Genomic DNA, 22683 nt, shown 5'->3' with positions numbered 1-22683 from the left:
TGCTAGACTTGTGCAAAAGCAGCTCAGGAAAAGCACCAAGGCCCTGGGCTGGGCTAAGTCCCAGGACCAGTATACACAAAAAATGTAACTGGGGGAAAGGTGAACAGGGGAAAAAGCTAGAGTTCTCTGAAAATATCCTGGTTTTATGGAAATTATTTCAAAATCATGTCAATATTTTATGTAACTTTAAAAAGAAAATTTGATTTTTGTTAAGTGAAAACTTAACAAAATGAATGTTTATATCAAGTCGACAATATAACCACAAAGAGCTAATTGTGAGAAGTGACTTTAAAACAAGAATTTTACTGTCTATCCTTAGTAGAATGTTGCATAAATATAAAAATATCTGCCCCCAAAAAGAGCTTAGTCATCATGTTGTTAGTAAATATGTATTTGTATTCTTATTCTGAAATTATACCCATGCATATGAGATAGTAGGTAGCCATGTTAATTCCATAAGAACCCACATCTTCCATTCTAAGACACAAATCTGAAACAATTAAAATCTATTCAGACTATGGTATGATGCCTTTAATTCCCAGGCTAACTGCATTCACTAACACAGCCTAGAAATAATGACCAGGTCAGGAGTACCACATATTCCTGGGTCTAAACAGAAAGGAGCAATTCTGTCCTGGTCCAGGGCAGGAAACATAGGACCATATCAGAAGTCAAGAGAGCTATTAGCCAAAAGGATCAGAAACTTGAAGAACTTCCCAGTGGACATCAAATTATGTTAGAAAACTAGATTTTATTACAAATGCCTAAGTGCCTAATCTTAGCGACACAAGACAATTTTACTTTTATTTCTCAAAGCTGAAAAGCAAATTTGGTAATCATGTTATTAATCTGAATAAAATGAAGGTCAAAAACTATCTTCCTTTAAAGAACACAAGGAGAAACTCATAAAATGGCCTACCTGGATATTCAGAATCCTCTTTTGGCGTTTGTTCCAGTAATGTGTCCAAGGCCCGAGTGTAATCTTTCATTACCCAGTAGGCAAGACTACGCAGAAAAGGGTCAGGATGTAACTGTGTGCAATTGAATCCTGAGCCATCCTTTTGGCAACCCAAAATCTTCTGGTTCAAGATGGATATGTAAGTAGATGAAGTTTCAAATTCAGATTCATATAAACGGGCAATAACCATGGCTAGCTGAATGTCTTCCATCTTTTCAAGACATACCTGCAAATGTAAACAGGAAGTACTAATTTTATTGAGTGGCATGAAAAATCCCACTGGTCATCTGAAACTACAGTTAGAAGCAGACGGAGGGGCTCTGGAGGTTGCAACAGTGAAAGGCAGGTAAGTGCATGGTAGAGAACGTAAGAGATTGAGAAGAGGAAGAAAACACTAGAACTTAACAGCTTCTAGCCTAGAAAATCACTTATAAATGGGCATAAAACAAAGTATGATACTATCTCAAACTTAACATCAGTTTAATTATATTCGTTGCAAAATTAACTACTTAAGACATTTTAATTAATATATCAGTTCCTCTTAATTCCCAAATATATTTTATATAAACACAATCATTTTTATGTAGCAAGTAAGTATTCTCTAACTCTTTGGAAGCCTTTATTCAGTTGCAACTATGGATTCTGAGAACATGATATCAGTCATACAATATAAGCAATTTGCCATCAAGCAACATTTCTCTTCTTTGCTTACCTTCAAAGCTAAATTTTTCATTTCAGAATGTGAAAACATATAATTTTAAAAACCAAATATTCCTGAGATAAATGTGAAACAATTTTAAATTTGCAGCATTTTTTTTTTGCCAGTCCTGGGCTTGAGCTCAGGGCCTGAGCACTGTCCTTGGGCTTTCTCAAGGCTAGAGCTCTACCACTTGAGCCTCAGCACCACTTCTGGCTTTTTTCTATGTATGTGGTACCGAGGAATCGAACCCGGGTCTTCATGCATGCTAGGCAAGCACTTTAACCACTAGGCCAAATTCCCAGCCCAACTTGCAGCATTTTTGCTGTTAGCTATTTCCTGACTGCTCTATCATTTATTATTTTTTAATCTCATTTTCCCCTCACCTGGTGGTTTATTTATAATGCCAGTATACTAGTAACCTAACAGGGAGATATAAATGAAAATATTCGTTACTTTCATGATCACCTGATAGGATTACAAAAACACAAAACCTTTACCTCTTAACATTGATTTTCAAGTACCTAAGACAAAGATAGTACAGAACAACATAAATCATATCTTAGTGTCTTGTCTATAAATTTCATTTGGAAGAGAAAGAACTTAAAATATCTTTCTGCACAGAGTAAGGTTGTTATGACCTATGCTTCTCGAATGGCTCAGAATTCAAATACAGCCAATAAAATCATTTCATAAACTATCTTCACTGTTTTTAATAGGTTTCTATATTATCTTGATATGCATCACGGCACATATAAAATTATACATCTCCCCTTAATTTACTTATAATTTCATTGAGCATGGTTCCACTATCAGAGGTGTGGCAACTTCTATAGCTATTATCTGTCCTTGCAAACATGACAAAACCTGCAATCTCTCTTGCAGTTTTATTTAATAGCATGTCTTCTTATTGATCTGTATACCTCAATGGCATCTTTCAGTGAGCCAGCCAATAAAAAAAAAGCAGCAGATTGTTCAAAGCGTTGTTTTCCAAGCAAAGAGAAAGCATTCTTCAAAGCAGCTTTACGCCATCTGTCTTCATTAAAGTTGTGGCTGAAAAATGTTGTCATTTTTTCATCATGTTGTGACCTAGGAACCAGAGTGATTTAAAATTACAGCATTTTAATTCTCTACAGAACATGAAAGGATAGAAAAAGCTCAAACCAAGTCAAATGTGAACAGTCATCATTAGGATCACTAGTTCTGAAGAGTAGGCTAAGAAAATAAAATTATTTGGGATATAAATATAAAGCCTTGAATGATATCCAAAATCTCTTCTTTGCTTAGAAATGACTTACCTAAGTTAATCCCAACTTGTTTTGATCTATAGTGAATGTCACTTTTCTAGGTCAAATTTTCCTAATTCTTGCCTAAGTCAGGTGAAGGAGTTTCTATTATATAGTTTCAGGGTTTCCTAAGTTTAATCATGGAGATGCTAGCAGAATAACTACAGAATTGTTTGTAGAGATACTTATTACAGATTCAGGACAATAAGAGTCTATTTTATTCCTAGTAAGCTCTCATTGCTCAGCAATGTGCCTGTACCGTATTCGGCATTTGTTCATCATATGAATAAATTTTTGCTATGAGAAGTATAAAAGTTCAAAGCATTAACTTCAGCTTGTGAGGAAAAACAGTCTTTATCAATGGAGTTAAAAGGAGTAAGATCCTCTTTCTAGTGGGAGCTTCCCACTGACCTTATCAACCTCCTCCAACTGTGTCAGCCACTCAGTTTCCAGCACACCATGATGAGAGGGGAAAAATCAAACTTAAACAACAAAACAAAACAAAAACACAGCTGGGCACCAGTGGCTCACATCTGTAATCCTACTTACTTAGGAGGCTGAGGGGTGAGAAGTGTAGCCTAGTGGTACAGTGCTTGCCTCCCATGCACAAAGCCCTGGGTTTCATTCCTAGTACCATATACAAAGAAATGCTGGTGATGGTACTATAACTCAAGTGGTAGAACACTAGACCTGAGAAAGCTCAAGGACAGTGCCCAGGCCCTGAGTACAAGCCCCACAACAGAAAAAAACAAACAAATAAGGAGGTTGAGACCAGAGGATCATTGTTCAAAGCCAGCCCAGCCAAGTCAGAGAGCTTCATCTCCAATGAGCCACCAGAAAACTGTAAGTGGAGTGCTATGGTTCAAACTGGTAGAGTGCTTGTCTTGAGAGGAAAAGCCCAGGGACAGCACCCAGGCCCCACGACTGATGACAACAACAACCCTTTAAGTTAATTTGGAAATACATATTCTGATCATTTTTACAGATAAAGGAACCAAGGCATAAAGAGGTAAACTGACTTGTCCAAGCGCATATAGCTAATCATTTTCACAATTAGGTTTCTGATCTGACACACAATCCTTATCTACTAATCACAATGAATGTAGAGGTAACTTACCTAAACAGACCCCACACCACTGCTTTCTTCTTCATGGAAAGGTAGAATAATGCAGCATCTAAGGCATCATTGTTCCTTTGAAAAGAAGCCTTGGCAACCTAGTGGTAAATAAAATAGTATTGTATTTGACAAAATAATTACAATTAATCAACTAATGATTTCTAGTTATATGCATGACTGGCTAAAATCATGGGAATGGGATATTTTCTATGTGGTGTAATACCATTTTTTCTGCTATACAAACTGAATTTATAACACATCTATAAAATTACAACATTTTTGTTTTTAGTTATTGTTATTTTAAGAAAATATAGCTGGGTGCTAGTGACTCACATCTGTAATCCTCACTACTCAGGAAACTAAGATGTGAAGACTGGTCAAAACCAGCTGAGGCAGAAAAGTCCATGAGACTGTATCTCCAATTTACCAATAAAAAGAGGGGCTGGTGACATGGCTCAAGAACTGTTAGCAAAAGAGGTAAGAACTTGAGACTCTGACTTCAACTCTGTACAAAAAATTAAAACATTCTGATATATTTCAATCAAAATTTGCTAATGCTAAAGGACTAACTTGTTCTTTTTGGCACGTAAATAAAATACAGATGATATAAAATTTTTTATTTTAAAGGAATTATAAATTTACTTTCTTTTGCCCTTTTTTAACAATGCTGAGGGTTGAATCAGGGCTTTATACATGTTAAGTATGTCCTTGACACTGGGCTACACCCTATAATCCATGGCTATAAAAGTTTTAATGAGTATACAATTTTCCATAGTTTGTTCCTTTGAACATGGTAACATCCTTTGAATCATAGAGCTAAAATTACTAAGGTTGTACAGAATAAGCCAATTCTATAAGTTCAAATATAAAGCATCACCATTCTATTAATCATATTTTGAATACTATTACATGAAGACCAAATCTTTATTCCTGAAAGATGCTGAAGTGTATAGTAAAAAAAAAAAAATTTACCATGAAAATTTTGTAGGAGTTTTCGGAATCTCCAAAAAATTTCATTTAACCAGTTTTCAAGATTTTAATCTATATAAACTATTTCTTCAGGATAGATTTTGTTACCTTCTCGATGCATCTTCGAAGAGTGTTAATATTCCTCACCCACCAACCTATTCCCATAGCTCTTAATTCTGACCACTGAGGGTCCCCGCGCTGAATTGCTGGGATCATATTAATCAGTTCTTCCTCAGCCTCAGAATGAAAAGCCCAGGCAAAATGGCAGGTGGACACACCTGGACAGGAAACATGAATTCATAACCTTTGGAACTATCTTTTGCATAGTTACATATTTATTCTGAAAGGAATTTTCAAGTAGAAAGGGGAATGTGAAACCTGTCATTGTTACTTTGTACTATAAGGATACACAAGAAAATGTGTGGACACTCAGCCTGGGAGTTTGGCCTACTGGTAGAATGCTTGCCTAGCATGGACGAAGACCCAGGTTTGATTCCTCAGTACCATGTACATAGAAAAAACCAGAAACGGTGCTATGGCTCAAGGGGTAGAGTTCAAGCCTTGAGGAAAAAAAAAACCCAAGGACAATGCTCAGGCCCTGAGTTCAAGTCCCAGGACTTCCTCCCCCCCCCCAAAATTGTGAGGACACTATGTGATAGGAAGGTCTTAATGTGTAGACCGGTATGCCTAGGATTCACTTAACTGCTCATATACACCTGGAATACTACCCCCCCACACCCACACACATGCTTCAATACTAAACAGTAACTGCAAAAAGATACAAATGAGGGGACTAGAATACCTTGATGAAGTAGCTGTACTCGGTATAAAGGAGGCAGGGATGTTAAAAGGCACGTGTGCAAGCGCATAGCTAACAAGTATCTCAGACCACACTCGTCTAAGGTATCTCTTCCTGTAATTTTAAGCAGAAATACGTTTATCAAGAAGGAATTCAACAGGCCACAAACTGATATGTTATAAAATAAACACTAAATTCTTTAATAACAATTTACACAAAATAACTACTTCTCATGTAGTACTTTGTGCAAATGTTAAAACCCTTAAATAGAAATTTTTTTAGAAAATTAAGTTACTCATTATGACAGATAACAATAGCATTTATATTTACTTGTAACAAGTGAAAGAAATCTTGAAATTTGACAATATAGGTATTCACGGTAGTAAATCAGGTATAATTCTTAAAAATATTTCCTATATGAATTGAGAAAACACTTAAAGGCAGGAATTACATAACTAAAGTAACTAATGTTTAATCATTTGTTACAAAAATTAAGCACACAGCACCATCTAGTTGTTTAGTTTTAATGAAATAAAATACTATCACTTGAAAGCTAGTGATACATGTTATACTGAACCTCAACCTTGATTCCATAAATTTACTTTTGCAAATTTTATTCCACTTAGCCAAAAGTTGAAAGTACAGGAAGCTTACTCAAAACTATAAGCACTTTGGAGTAACAGTATTGGGGAAAGTACTGATAGCATCCAACTAAATAAATGACAAATAATATAAAGAGCAGAGTATTTTCCACAGACAAAAAAAAACCCACCTTCAAAAAACAAAACAAAATTTTCCATTGACAAGCTTAAATTCCACCATATTTCCAGTTACCTATAATCATTCATCCATTCATTCACCCAACAAATTTACAATCTACTACAGTTTAAGTCCTGGGAATTTGGCAGTGAAAAAGGCAGAGTTAACACTGTCATGAGGTTTTTTTTTTTAGGACAAAGTGAGAAACAACAGAAATTATATGAAAATGATACTATGGAGGTTGTACAGTATATGCTGAAGTAAGAGTTATCTACTATATATAGTGTGGCCAGGAAATAACTTCACAGAACAGTGCAATTTCAGCAAGAAATGAGCCATGTATAAACCTAAAGAATACTGCATGCAATGGAAAAATAAGTGCAAAGACTCAGAGAAAAGATAGCAAAGCAGTCAATGGGAGTAGAACTGATCACAGGCCATTGTCAACACATGGGCTTTTTACCCAAAGTAACATGGGAAGCCAGGGTATGTGCTGAGCAGAGGAGAATTTAATATGAGCCATGGTTCCTATGTGAAGACAGATTTGAGTTCCCATGAACAAACAAAGCAGTGAGGGGGGCTGGGTCCATAATTAGGCATGAAGCACCAGTCACTTGAGCCAGGGTAGGAACTGTAGAGGTAATGGGAAATAATTCTAGACATGACAGCATTTACCAGTGGAGTGAGTATGAAGTATGAGAGAAAGCAGAGCCAAGAATGCCTATAAGTTGTCTCACCTGAACAAATGGAAGAACTGATTTATTTAAGGCTCCTTTAACTTATAGATGTGCAACTCTTAATGTCTGAGCTTCCGTTTCTACCTGTGAAATGCAAACATTCATTCCTGCCTTATCTATTTCATGAATGTTTTTATACTATCAGCTAATGATAGTTTATATCATAACACTTATTTTTCATGGATTATAGCATGCCAACTTTCTTTCTTTTTTGTCAGTCATGGGGCTTGAACTAGGCTTGGGCACTATGCTGCCCCTTGAGCTCTTTAGCTTAAGGCTACCTACCGCCCTACCCCTGGACCTAGGTGTTATCCCTGAGCTCTTCAGCTCAAGGTTACTGCGCTACCCCTTGAGCCACAGCACTACCTGGTTTCTAGTGGTTAAGTGGAGATAAGAGTCTCCAGGTCTTTGAACCTCAATCCTCAGATCTTAGCCTCCTCAGTAGCTAGGATTACAGGTGTGAGCCACCACACCCAGCTAGCATGCCCACTTTCTTAACATTTCAGGGTACAAACTGAATATATGTTAAGTATGCAAAAAAAAAAGGATTAAGGTTATTCTGGGGAAATTTTTGTTCTATTATATACAGCCTTGAAATTGTGAGGATTTTTGTTTTTTTCTTTTTCCCTCGTTAATATAGTTAGAAAATAGGTCAAAGGTAAAACCCTCTAAGACCTTGTTATTTTAGTCTACAGATAGGATATGTCAGGAATATAATGCAAAGATGTAAACCTATAAAAGAGAGAAATTTTCAAATTGGCTTTGAGGAACATTTCCCCCCCACCCCCAAATTTGGAAGTCTTTTGAACATTTAAAAGGAGGATAGACTAAGAGCAGCAATTTTTCCACATATGAACCCCATTCTGTACACTTAATGCCCATGTACTCTTACAGGAGCCACTTAATTTCCTAAGGACCAGTGTCTTCATCTATAAAAAAAAATATAATAATGGCTACCTACCTACTAGAAGATTGTTATAATTAAATGGGATAAAGTACATAAAGTGCCTGGCACACAGTAATTCTTCACTCTTCCACAATATTTATTGAATGAATGAATGAAAGATCAATTATTTTTTGGTTTCCTTTGCTAATGCCATTGTTTACAATCAACACCATTACCTTCAACTTTCTGCATAGAAGAGAATGAAATCCAGTTTCAGAAGACAGCCAAAATCTTTTTAGTTATAGAATGAATTAGGCAAGACACACATTAAATGCTGAAAACTTGACAGAACTTTTGTTTAAAAAAAAATTATATAGGCCAAGAGCTTAGCCTAGAGGTAGAGTGCTTGCCTAGCATGCACAAAGACCAGGGTTCAATTCCTCGGCACCACATACATAGAAAAAAGCCAGAAGTGGTGGTGAGGTTCAAGTGGTGGAGCTCTAGCCTTGAGAAAGTCCAAGGACGGGGCTCAGGCCCTGAGCTCAAGCCCAGGACTGGGGGAAAAAAATTATAGCCAGGTACGGTGGCTCATGCCTATAATTAATCCTACTCAAGAGGCTGAGATCTGAGGATCTCGGTTCAAAGCCAGCCCTGGCACTAGAGAACGTGACACTCTTATCTCTAGTGAACCACTAGAAAATGGGAAGGGGGGGTGGCTGGGAGTCTAGCCTAGTGATAGAGTGCGCGCCTCAAGTGCACAAAGCCCTGGGTTCGATTCCTCAGTACCACATACATAGAAAATGCTGCAAGTGGTGCTGTGGCTCAAGGAGCAGAGTGCTAGCCTCCAGCAAAAAGTGTCCAAGGACAGTGCCCAGGATCTGCTGAGTTCAAACTCCAAGAATGGCAAAAAAAAAAAAAAAAAAAAATTGGAAAGTGGGGCTATGGCTCAAGGGGTAGGGTGGAAGCCTCAAGCTGAAGAGCTGAGGGATAGTACCCAGACCCAGAGTTCAAGCCTCATGATCCAAAAATGTGTGTGTGTATATGTGTGTGTATGTATAAAATAGTAAAAAGTTATTTATGTCTAGAAATGGGAAGTCGGTAATTTGAACCCATGAGGTCTCTGTTAAGTCTCATGATAACAAATGAGCCATTATTACTATTCAAAATCCCTACAGAAATAAATGTTTGAAAAAAAACACACAAAGATTTCACTGTAAGAACTCAAATGAGCATGCACACAGATTATCACAAATCTGTGGCATCATATGTGCAGGTGACAGCTTGTTTCAATCATCTGTCCTTTTATAACTAAGTATATCACAAGCAGCGACTGTCCACGAGGGCGGGTTTCTCCTTGCAAGATTTGAAAGAAAAAACACAATTGCACAGGTGAATTATGCAGAACATACAACATTTCTAGTAGTAACTTTATGTACTTTTAGTGAGACTATTTACCTGAGTAATTCTTATCTCTGTTTTCATCAAGCTCGGTACTAGTGGTAGCCACTGTATCTGCCAGCGCAACAAGGAACATCTGCTCCAAGCGGGTGAGGCCTGGTAAACTTGAGTGCATGAGGTGACTTGAAAGTACCCTGGCATGTTCCTGCCCAAAGTAAGCTGGCCCATACTGAGAAAGATTTATTACTTTTGATTTATTTTCTCTCTTTTCTGGCTCTAAGTCAATATCATCCGTTGTTATATCCTGGATTTGAAACAGCTCTGAATATTGATCCTCTGGCTGATTTTCAGTATGATCTTCATAGCTTGGAGGCATCTTTGTACTCTCTTCTGAAATTCTGTAGGATGCATCCTGATCTGCAGCAAGTAATGCATATAGTGGCAATGGGGGAATAGAATCTATCTCAGTGTAATCTCGAGTACCGTCTTTTCCTATCGTTACTGTATCTTTTGCTGTACTGCCGCTTACACTAATGGTTCGAGAAAGATGTCGCTTAGTTCCTTCTCCAGCATCAGTGTCTCTAACTATTGCAACTTCACCCGCAATGCATTTCACTAAATGAGAGAGAATGGCTTTGGCCCTCCGAACTTTCCCTAAATCCATCAATTCCAACAACTGTGTTGGATGATACTGTGGGAGAGTAGGAGAAAGGACATGGGCAGCCTCAAATAAGCCACCATCTTGAACTACAGTTGGTGAGCAAAACACGTCGTCGGCAATAGCTGTCCCTTCAGCAATGCTTTTTCTTGCCAACATGCCAGACTTAAAGACTGAATGATCTTGTAATGTCTCTTCTGCACTGGGACTGTCAGATTCTGTGTCCCCAAATTTCATAGCATGCTTCCACTGGGCATACACATGCATTTCACAATCCATTCCTACCACCAAGATCCCATCTCTTACCCAAGAGAGAGAAACAGGTAGTGAAGGTGTACCATCCACAGAGGACACCAAGTCTATAGATCTAAGAAGAACCCATCTTGACCTAACTCCCTGCTTAATACTACCACCTAGTGGCAAAGTAATGACAGCGACCCCATCCTTACTGTTGGTCTGCTCAGTTACAATTCCTGAAAGCCTCCCATACATGAAGATATTAGCACCAACCCCCACTGTGAGAATGTGGGAGCCATCTTCTTTTGACACCCAGTCTAAATGTACTAAGTGCTTGATATTTGGTATAAGATATCTATCCTTGCTTAAGAGTGCATCTGACTTGCTGTATACAAACAGATTGCTGTCAACGCTAACCCGTGAGTCAAGCACACTGCCAACCTTAACCAAATCATCAAGATGAATAGTTTGTTCCAAAACCCATTCTGACCCTCCAGTGGATTCACATTCGAATATACAAACGTGCATGGAAAATTCTTTAGAAACAAAACCATTGTGGTGCATAGGCTGCTTGTAAGCCACTGCGAGGCGACCTGTGTATGAACAGCTCACAGCAACTGGTCTTCCGACAATGCTCACTGTACTGCTGTTATCTTCTCCTTCATCATTCATCAGGGGCCATCTTCTCCAATGATAGGTTTCTTTCCCATCACTTGAATTGCACTGTGGGTTTGTTTCCATACAACATTTCCAGAATCGTACTTTATTGTCAGAACAAGTTGTGACCACTAAATAAGGTGCAAGGCACACAGGATAGATCGAAGAAGAACTCAAATGGCCTTCAGAAAGAAAGAACAGATTGTTACAATAAGGTATCTGCACAATTAACATACTAATCACCAAACTATGTAATGATCACTTAAAGCCATTATAAGCTTCATCGGAATAATACTGCAGTCCCCTCCTTCAAAAACTATGCTTTATGGGCCAGTGGTAGAGTGCTTGCCTAGCATGCCCAAAGCCCTGCGTTCAATTCCTCAGTACTACATACACAGAAAAAGCCAGAAGTGGTGCTGTGGCTCAAGTGGCAGAGTGCTAGCCTTGAGCAAGAAGTGTATAAGAACAGTGCTCAGGCCCTGAGTTCAAGCCCCAGGACTGGCAAAAAATAAAATAAAAAATTGTTACAAAGATATGCTGCTAAACAAATACATTTCTAGAATATGAATCTTTATGTCAATGTAGAACACATTTCCGAAGATTCTATTTTATCCCTCAGAGCTACAACTGCTCCGTCTTAAGACCCTATACCTGCTGAAGGTGTTGCTCTTATTACTTCAACCGCTTCTGGGAGATCCAGAGGTTGGCTGTATACTAGTCGAGAACTCAGAATTAGTTTGCTAGCTGTCTGAAGATTGGCAATTGATGAAGAATGTGGCATCGGGCTCACAATAGGGGAGGTTTCTGGAGAAGACTCCACATTCCTCTGTCCAGGAACTGACAGGAGATTCTCAGATGGGACACTGTCTGAAGATTTTGCTTTGAAAAGAAATTACTAAATTATGATACACATATAAGCTATACAAATAAGCTAAAATGAATTTATTAATATTTTTAAAGCATGGCATTTTATTCTCATCATCCAAGGACACAAAGGAAATGCAAATAAAAACAATCCTAAGATACTACCTTACCTCAATCAGAATGGCCAATATTCTAAACTCGGACAACAACAAATGCTGGCAGGAACATGGAAAAAGAGGAATCCTAGTGCACTGCTGGTGGGAATGTAAACCAATACAACTATTCTGGAAGGCAGTTTGGAGGTTCCTGAAATAACTAAAAATAGACTTTCCCTACAATCCAGTCATACCACTCCCATCTACCCTGAGCATCATAACCCAGGGTATGATAAGGCACCTGTACAGCCATGTTCATCTCTGCACTACTCACAATAGCCAAGCGATGGAAACAACACAGATGCCCCACTACAGATGAATGGATACAAAAAATGTGGTACATATATACAATGGAATTCTACATAGCCAAGATAAAAGAATGGCATTCACTAGGAAGTGGATGCAACTAGAGCAAATCATGTTGAGTAAGTCAGGACCAAAGGAACAGAAGGTGCATGGTCTTGATATGTGGATATTAGATGCAAACAGTACAAGAGCGATGACTCAATACTCAGGTACTCAAAGTCATTGACATGAACTTGGAGATATAAATATAACTATGCAGACATATAAATCTATGCTGGGATACTCTATAGACATACTGATATATAGATTGATATGCATCTCGGACATACAAAGCCTCAGCTTAATTTTAATTTTGTTCTTAAATTTATGGGCCAGTGGGGCCGGGAGTGTGGCCTAGTGGTTGGAGTGCTTGTCTAGCATGCACGAAGACCCCGGTTCAATTCCTCGGTACCACATACATGGAAAAAAGCCAGAAGTGGTACTGAGGCTCAAGTGGTAGAGCTCTAGCCTTGAGAAAGTCCAAGGTCAGTGCTCAGGCCCTGAGCTCAAGCCCAGGACTGGCAAAAAAAAAAAAAAAAAATTATGTGCCAGTGATTGCATACAGAGATTCCATTCTTGAATACTTGACATTTGAGATATGATGTAAAAATATCGGGCTAATAAAACCTTTTAATAAAATATATGTCATTTTAGAAAGCAAGATCCATTTTCAGACTTGCTTGGTTAGCTATTTTTAAACCTATTACATCCCTTTTTAGCATGACTAACGCTTTCGCTGGAAACTGAAAAACTAACATCACTAGAAAGAAAACTTCAGTTATGTCAGTCAATGTTAACCCTTAATACACATTAGATTTTGAGAAGTTGTGAAATGGCTCAAGCAAAGATAAGAGAGTAGCCACCTACCAAGTGCAAAGCCCTAAGCTCAAACCTCAGTATCACCACTGGGGATGGGGGGGCGGGGAGGACTGCTTGAGAAATGTGATAACATATAAATTCCAAGGCTAACTCAAAAGAAAATTATGTTTATTTGAGATATATCACAATAATCTGCAGTTTTCATATGTAGCATATCATCTGAAAAAGATGAGTGAAGAGTCTTTATACTTAGCAACAAAAACATAACCATGATAAAGGCAAAAGATTAAACAGACTCCTCATCAAAGATGATAAATGACAAGTAAACATGAAATTGGGCCTAAAATAATGGGGTTGGGGGGAGTCTGTTAGGCACAGGTGGCTCACGCCTGTAATTCAAGCTACTCTGTAAGCTAAGATCTGAAGATCCCAGTTCAAAGGTAGCTCAGGCAGGTAAGTCCAAGAGATTCTTATCTCCAATTAAACACCAAGAAAGCCAGAAGTGGAGCTGTGGTTCAAGCTGCAGTATAGCACTAGCCTTGAGCAAAGAAGCTCAGGGACAAGCAACCAGGCCCTGAGTTCAAAACACAATATCAGCACCAAAAATAAATAAAAATAAAGAAATAGCCAGCATAAAAAGCTCAGGGATAGTGCCTGGGCCCAGAATTCAAGCCCCAATACTAGCATAGAAAAATAAAAATAAGCCAGGTGCTAGTGGCTCACATCGGTAATCCTGGCTACTCAGGAGGCTGAGATCTGAAGATTGAGATTCAAAGCCAGCCCTGAGCACAAAAGTCCATGACACTCTTAACTCCAATTAGCCACCAAAAAACTGAAAATGGTGCTGTGGCTCAAGGGGTAGAGCGCTAACCTTGAGCCGAAGAGCTCAGAGACAGAACCTAGTCCCAGAGTTGAAGCCTATGGCCAAAAAAAAAAAAAAAGGAAGGAAGGGAGAGAGAAGGGAGAGGGGGAGTGAGGGAGGGAAGGAGGGAAGGAAGGAGAGAAATGTATATATTTTAAAGGTAAGAATACACAAAGCTTATTATCTTGAATAATGGTTTGGCAGAGACATATTTCAATTCAGCAACTCAATTTATAAGGACAAAGGATGAACCAGTGCCAGCAGCAATACTCACAACACACTGTAAAATTTCACAACTTAGGGGGTGGAGAATCAGGGGGAGGGAAAGTGGAAGAATATGAGATAGGGGGGTAAAACTGACAAGAAATGTGCTCATCTGGGGACATGAGTTTGGCCTAGTGGTAGAGTGCTTTGCGTAGCATGCATGAAGACCCGAGTTCAATTCCTCAGTACCACATACATAGAAAAAAAGCTGGAAGTGGTGTTGAGGCTCAAATGATACAGCTCTAGCCTTGAGAAAGTCCCAGGACAGTGCTCAAGTCCTGAGCTCAAGCCCAGGACTGGCAAAAAAAGAAAAGTACTTATCTGGGGGTGTGGGGGGGAGGGTAATGGGTACCAAGACATGTGAAAGGGTATCAATGTATGTGAATTAATGCACCTTCTATCTGGCAAATATCATGTAACCCTTTTACTAATTACAATAAAAAAAATGTTTTGTAGAAGGGGGAAAAAAAGAAAAGTACTTATCTTACTTAGGTAACTGTAAACCTCTTTGTATGTCACATTTACAATAATTTTTTTTTAAGTCTCAACAGCCAGGCTCCATGGCTCACATCTATAATCCTATCTACTCAAGAGGCTGAGATCTGAGGATCCAGGTTCAAAGCCAGCCCTGGCTTTTAAGGACCTGAAACTCTTATTTCCAATTAACCTCTAGAAAATAGGAAGTGGAGCTTGGCTCCAGGGTAGGGCTGTAGTCTTGAGCTGAAGAGTTCACTGACAACACCCAGGCCCAGGCCCAGAGTTCAAGCCCCATAACCCACAAAAAAAATTTTTTTTCTTTCTTTCAAACCAGTCGCAGGGCTTGAACTCAGGGCCCGAGCACTGTCCCTGGACTTTTTCTCGAGGCTAGAGCTCTACTACTTGAGCCACAGTATTACTTCCAGCTTTTTTCTATGTATGTGCCACCAAGGAATCGAACCTGGGTCTTTGTTCATGCTGAATAAGCATTCTACCACTAGGATAAACTGCTAGCCCCTATTTCTTATTTTTGTATGAAATTATGTAATTACTTACCTAAACATGCTTGCACAGATTTAAGATGAAGGTGCCACATATGAACAATAGAATAATTGTTCCTGTCCTTTTCAATTACTACTAGAAAGAACTTTTCTGAAAATGGTGGTGGTCGATATCCTATTGTTCAAAGGGAAAGAATACCTGTGTTACTACTGAAATTTAAAAAATGAACACTAGACATACTCATTAATGTGTTCCACGGTTGGGAGGGGAATACTGTGTAATATGAAAAAGAAAAAACAAAACAACAACAACAAAAAAGCCATACTTCAGAGTGAAAAACTGAGACGGACCTTTAATTCTCTACCACCATAAAGTAACACCTTCCTTCCTATACTTATCACTGGTCTGGGACAACTGACTGGGAACTTTTCAAAACCTCTCCTCAATATAAAATAGGAGTCTCAGTGCCAATCAAAATAATTATAGTATTACATACACTTACTTTTCAAAACTAAGTTTCTTAAATATCCTTTCTAGGTAAAAGTCTGATGCCAGTGAGCTGTCTTTCAAACTGTAATTTTCATCCACATGCCTTCTTCATCTATAAACAACTGACAGAATTAACTGACTTCTCAACCAAGAGTTATAAGAACACGACTTTGGACAGTTCATGCTCAAGGAATGCTTAGCAATAATTTTTAGCAATATTTTTTAAGATTAAAATAAGCAAACTTGCCAGGTGTGCTGGCTCACGCCTGTGATCCTAGCTACCCAGGAGGCTGAGATCTGAGAATCAAGGTTCAAAGTCACCCCAGGCACAAAAGGACCTGAGACTCTTATCTCCAATTAACCACTAGAAAATGAGAAGTGGGGCTTGGCTCAAGGATAGGGTAGTAGCCTTGAACTGGAGAGCTCAGGGACAAGGCCCAGGCCCAGGCCCAGGGGTAGGGGGGTAGCCTTGAGCTGAAGAGCTCAGAGACAGCACCTAGTCCAAGTTCAAGCCCTATGACCCACAACAAAATTAAATAAAATAAGCAAACTCAGACTCATTTTAAAACATACCTTGTGATGGCTGAAAAAATACTTCTGTTTCCTTTGTGTCCAGATCTTCCTTATGTGGTTTATATCCTATAATGAAGTCTTCTTGAAACACATGAAGTAACTGTGTATTTGAGCCACACTATAAATACCACCAAAAAAAAATGAAGTTTTCATCTTTGAAAATTTCTTATTTCCTGCCCACCACCTCCTCAACATTGGCAGAGAAGAGAAAAACGAATCAAACAATTTTCTATTAGTCCACTAACTAGAACACAAAGTAGCAGAAAAATTAAAACTATTTCAGAAAAAAAAATTACTTCAATGTCATCAAAGCCAAGAGCAGAGGAGCTCCAGTACAAACAGAAAATCAGGTTCTTTAAAAATAGAAAAAACAAAACAACAAACAATACCAACGCTTCCTCAACCCACAAAAAAGAGTAAGGAAGAAAGGATGGAAGGAAGTGAGGGAAGACAGACAGACAGATAAAAAGATAAGGCAAGCTGGGCGTGGTGGCTACTCAGGAGATTGAGATCTGAGGATCAAGGTTCAAAGCCAGCCCAGGCACAAAACGACCTGAGACTCTTACTTCCTTTGAGCTTGGCTCAAGGGTAGGGTGGTAGCCTTGAGCTGAAGAGCTTAGGGACAGCGCCCAGGCTGAGTTCAAGCCCCATGACCCACAAAAAAAAAAGAAAGAAAAGAAAAGGCAGAACATTGGCTCTGCTTTTAACTCTAGCTATTTGGGAAGAAGAAATCACAAGATCAGAATTTGAGATCAGCCTGATCAAAAAAGTTCAAGAGACAGTGTATCAACCATTGGCTAGATGCAACACATCTGTCATCCCAGCTTCATGAGAAAGCACAAATAAAGAGGATCACAGTCCAGGTCATCCCAAGTAGAAATTGATACCTTATTTCAAAAACAATCAATGCCAAGCCGGGGGTGTGGCCTAGATGTAGAGTGCTTGCCTAGCCTGCTAATAAGCCCTGGGTCCGATTCCTTGGTACCACATACACAAAAAAAGCCCAAAGTGGTGCAATAGCCCAAAAGCGGTGCAAGTGGTAGAGCTCTCGCCTTGACAAAGTTCAAAGATAGTGCCCAAGCCCTGAGTTCAAGTCTCAGGACTGGCAATCATCATCATCATCAATGCCAAAAGGAGTGGTAAAATAGCTCAAGTTGGAAAATGGTGGCCCAACAAGTTTAAGGCCTGACTTCAAACCCCAAGACCATCAACCTTGCCCACCTCTCCCTGCTACAAAAACTATGGTTAATAAAATGAGCTACTGACTTTCAACCCCAAAGTAACGCCGCGTCTTATGACTGACTGGGGAGGGCTATGGCTATACAAGTAATTTTTCCAACTCCAGTTGAGGACAACAGAAAAATCAAAACCTCAGAAATACTGGCTCAAAATTACCTACTAGACCAATGTAACATTAATTATATGACATTCTATTAAGCCACTCATATGACATCTCCAGAGAAATATATGTACATAGAAATAAGGCAGATCTCTAGAAGCAGCATGAAACATCACTGTTAGGGGCTATGCTTTATGATCATATTTTAAAAACACACAGAGATGAAATTCAAGGAAAAATACAGATCCAAACGTAAGTTTATTATGCAAGTGTGTCAAGATAGCAAGATGACTGCCACACAGATTTTAAGAAAAGATAACAGCTGGGTGTGGTGGCTTACAGCTGCAATCCTAGCTACTCAGGAGGCTGAGATCTGAAGACTGAAGTTCAAAGCCAGCCCAGGCACTAAAGACTGTGAGACTCTTAAATCCAATTAACCACTAGAAAACAGGAAGTGGTGCTGCATGGCTCAAGGGGAAAAGGCAGTAGCCTTGAGCTGAAGAGCTCAGGGATAGCACCCACTCCCAGAGTTCAAGCCCCACGACCAACGGGAAAAAAAAAAAAAAGGAAAATGAAGAAAAGAAGCAGCTATAATTATCTTGGCACTAAAAGAACATAATCTATAATCTTAAGAAAATAAAGGAGAGCCAGCTCCTACTTAGAAGGAACTAAAAGAACTAAAATATTAGGTTAAGTCACTGAGTTTTTATGGAAGTTAGAGTAATTTAAATGTTTGTCCAGGTAGAGACATTCATAGTGAAGGAGGTTACCTCTTCACGAGAAGAAAAAGAATAAATGAAGGGATTAAGGGTAACATCTTTATGAACACAGAAAGCAGAGAACAGAAGCATGGTAGTACACACCTATAATTCAGCACCTGAGAGGGTGGTGAAGGAAGATCATGAGTTCAAAAGCCAGCCTGGGGTACATAACACAACCTTGCTTGCCTTGCAAGTTCTGTCCACATACTTCCCCCATAACAAGAAAAAAAATAGAGAACATAGGAACAAATCTACAGTGAGTTCTAGACTGTCATTTATGAAGCCTGTCACTTACAATGCTTATAGTTTACAGCCCTTGCATTAGACAGCCACATAGAAGTAAGAAAAATGTGGAAGAAATGTGAAATGGAAGAATGCTGAGTAGACTATAATAACATCTGGTGTGAAGGGTACAGATGGGACCAAAATGAGGGATGAACTTAATATCCAGTCCATTAAAAATTAAGGTGTTGTGATTAAGTTCTAAATACTAAGTCCCAGTAATTATTTTTGTAAATAGAGATTCCCTCCTTGAACACTTGTATGTTAAACTTGTCATTTAAAATATGATGTAAAAATCAACATTAATAAATTCTTTAAAAGTGAAAAAGAAAAATGAAGGTGTCTACAGATAAGAGCCAACACACTACTCTTCCAGAACACAAAAGCATGAAGCCTGAGGGTAAAAAGAAAATGAAGGCCGTAGCCAGGCACTGGTGGCTCAAACCTGTAATAAACCTGTAGTCCTAGCTACTCAGTCTTAGCTGAGATCTGAGGATCACAGCTTGAAGTCAGCCTGGGCAGGAAAGTCTGCGAGACGCTTATCTTCAATAAACTACTCAGAAAAAGCTGGAAGTCGTACTGCGGATCAGGGGGGCAGAGAACTGGTTTCCACATAAAAACCTGAGGGACAGAGCCCAGGCCCAGAGTTTAAGCCCCAGCACTCAAAAAAAAGGCCTTCCTAGGAGGTAGTAGTAATCTAAGTCTGGTAGCTCTACTTCAGTTACTAAGAACTGCTGTCGCAATTTTTCTGCATTACTGGAATTTATTACATTTTTCTCAATGCTGTAATTTTTCTACATTAGTAGTGTTTGTGACACCATGGAAAATATATTACATAACTCTGTGCTTTCTTTGAAATACAGCCAGTCCTTTTTTCATTACTTAAAAAAATTCTTTACTTCCTCAAAGTAATCTTTTTCTTAATATTGAAATAATTATGCTAGTTTTATTCTGTGGTTCATAGACATGATCATGAGAGAGAGAATGGATCCCTTTCTTTCCTAGGTATGAGCTAAGAAGGAATCTTAACTATATGAAAGTGTGATTAGGAGATAATGTGTACTTATATGTTATCTCACGTGCACTGTAATGGACCTCATAAAAATACCCACACAGGCCAGGCACCAGTGGCTTATATCTGTAATTCTAGCTTATTAAGAGGCTGAGACCTGAGGATTATAGTTCAAAGCCAGGCCAGGCATGAAAATCTGTGAGATTCTCATCTCCAGTTAACTACCAAGAAAACCACTAAGGCCTACACAAGCAACTACCTCTGAGGTCACCGAGATGAAACCATAGCATAAAAGAAGAAACCTCAGCTCCAGCCTACACACAGCTGCACTATATTCTTCCTCTACATCTCAAGAACAGGGTCACAGTGCCCTTGACTGCATTGATTTCTTTAAAGAAGAAAGATACAGACACTATTTGACCAAAGAATAATCTTAAATCACTAGATTTTTCATTCTGAGAATCAACAGAAGTATTTAGTACCAAGCAAGAATTATTCTGAGACTGAAATATATCCTGTGTACATAAAACATTTTGGGATAGAGGGGCTGGGAGTTTGGCCTAGTGGTAGAGTGCTTGGCTAGCATGTACCAAGACCCAGGTTCGATTCTCATTACCACAAACATAGAAAAAAGCCAGAAGTGGTGCTGAGGCTCAAGTGGTAGACCTCTAGCCTTGAGAAAGTCCAAGGACAGTGCTCAGGCCCTGAGCTCAAGCCCAAGACTGGCAAAAAAAAAAAAAGAAAAAAAACCATTTTGGAATAGAGAGCTCAGGGACAGCACCCAGGCCCAGAGTTCAGGTCCCATGACCGACAAAAAAAAATGGGATAGGGTATGTTAACACCATTAATTCACAAGCATGATTTTACTTGATCAGTTATTGCATCAAGTTCAATAATGCAGCCAGGTCGAGCAGTAGACTGTTGACTCACGATGTTAAATACTTCTCCAATAAGTTTCTGAAAAACAAAAAGAGAAAGAACCAATTAATGACTTTGTTATCACTCTAATATAGTACCCTTAAGACATTAAAAGTCCCTCAAATATTCAAGGGCTGATAATAGCAATACATGCAAAAGAAACAGTTCACTGGGCACTAGTGGTTCAGGCCTGTAATCCTAGCTACTCAGATGGCTGAGAGCTGAGGGTCGAGATTCAAAGCCAGCCCAAGCAGAAAAGTCCATGAGACTCTTCAATTAAGTACCAGAAAACCAAAAGTGCAGCTATGGCTCAAAGTGGCTGAGTGCTAGCCCTGAGCTAAAGAGTTCAGGGACAGCATCAAGGCCCTGAGTTCAAGCCCCATGATTAACAACAACAACCAAAAAAAAAAAAAAAAAGTCCAACTTTCTATGGTATCTCATTCTTAAAGTTAACTAAGACAGGGCTGGGAGTATAGCCTAGTGGTAGAGGGCTTGCCTAGCATGGTTAAAGCCCTGGGTTGGATTCTTCAATACCACTTACACAGAAAAGGCCTGAAGTGGTACTGTGGCTCAAACAACAGAGTGCTAGCCTTGAGCAAAAAATGCCCAAGGACAATGTCCAGACCCGAGTTCAATCCCCAGAACTGACCAAAAAAAGAAAAAAGTTAACTAAGACCTTAGAAAAATTGACAATGTTTACATAAATAAATGCTACACAATTTCAAGGCATCTAATTTTTACAGGTTAAAGCCCAGGACAGACAAAAGCTGAGGATCTAGCTCATCAGGTCCAATGCCTAAATATGCGATGTGCATCTGTTCAATGTGCCAAGGGAGAAGTACATCTAGACCAGACTGAATGCAGTCATACCAGGAAGTGGAAGTCACTTGGGACAAGGACATTTAAACTCACATATGAAGCCAAACTCTGAATCCCTCAAGTTCCCAGAAGTTTCTGCTGAAAAAGAAAAGCAGTCCTCCCTCTGCCACCTTCCAAGGAACTCTTATATAAAAACCTTTCCATGAGTTTACCTAAAGTAAATGCCTGAAAGATTTCCCCTCAGCACAAGGCTCTACTATTTATCCATACCTTCAAAATACAACAGGGCATAACTCTCAGTTTAGCCCTTAGGTTGTCAGCTCTAAGAGGAAATAGCATGTACAATGGAATTGTAGAATTTTTCCATTTTGTATAAGCAGTATGCCAGAGAGTACTATGGGAACAGATTTTAAAGTTATTAAATCAAGAAAGAAGATAAGTGGCTGGGAAGAGCTAACTCTATGGCTATAAGCCATTCACCCAAAATTCAGAATTTAAAGTGTTGACAGTCTTCTGAGTTCATTCACTGAAATCTCGATTCAACTATGACCTATAGTTTCTAAAACTGAAATGTTAAGATTTCCACAACACATAGTAAAGTTCTGCTATATCAATGAACATTTAATACAATAGATATATGGATACAAATTCCAGCTACAATATGCAACATTATCACCTTGTCTGACCACAATTCTCTGCCATCAATGGAACATTCCAACAGCAACAGGAAGCTTTCTAAAAGCACACTCCAGGAGCCAGAAGTTTGGCCTAGTATAGAGTGCTTGCCTAGCATGCACGAAGACCCAGGTTCGATTCCTAGAAAAAAGCTGGAAGTGGGGCTGTGGCTCAAATGGTAGAGCAGCACTAGCCTTGAGAAAACCCAAGGACTGTGCTCAGGCCTTGAGTTCAAGCCCTAGGACTGGCAAACAAACAAACACAGTCTTCAAAAAAGTGGGGGAAGGGCCGGGAGTTTAGCCTACTGGTAGAGTGCGCGAAGGCCCGGGTTCAATTTCTCAGTACCACATACATAGAAAAAGCTGGAAGT

General features: G+C 39.1%; 1 protein-coding gene across 2 annotated transcripts in view; it reads right to left on the bottom strand.

The window, feature by feature from the left end:
- Positions 1-22683, bottom strand: part of Dmxl2 (Dmx like 2) — a 102253-nt gene that overhangs the window by 32865 nt on the left and 46705 nt on the right. For both annotated transcript variants that reach the window (XM_090358411.1, XM_090358410.1), the window contains 10 exons: positions 20769-20858; positions 16508-16625; positions 15500-15619; positions 11810-12037; positions 9664-11340; positions 5830-5940; positions 5136-5305; positions 4059-4156; positions 2579-2744; positions 920-1184 (listed from right to left, as the gene is read on the bottom strand). In XM_090358411.1, the coding sequence (XP_090214537.1) occupies positions 920-1184; positions 2579-2744; positions 4059-4156; positions 5136-5305; positions 5830-5940; positions 9664-11340; positions 11810-12037; positions 15500-15619; positions 16508-16625; positions 20769-20858 (3043 nt within the window). The remainder of the gene's footprint in view (positions 1-919; positions 1185-2578; positions 2745-4058; positions 4157-5135; positions 5306-5829; positions 5941-9663; positions 11341-11809; positions 12038-15499; positions 15620-16507; positions 16626-20768; positions 20859-22683) is intronic.

This window comes from Megascapheus bottae, chromosome 25, assembly GCF_031878675.1.
Source record: "Megascapheus bottae isolate mThoBot1 chromosome 25, mThoBot2.hap1, whole genome shotgun sequence".
NCBI classification, from domain to species: Eukaryota; Metazoa; Chordata; class Mammalia; order Rodentia; family Geomyidae; genus Megascapheus; species Megascapheus bottae.
Note: the sequence above shows the minus strand (reverse complement) of the source record. Positions and strands in the feature narration are given on the sequence as shown.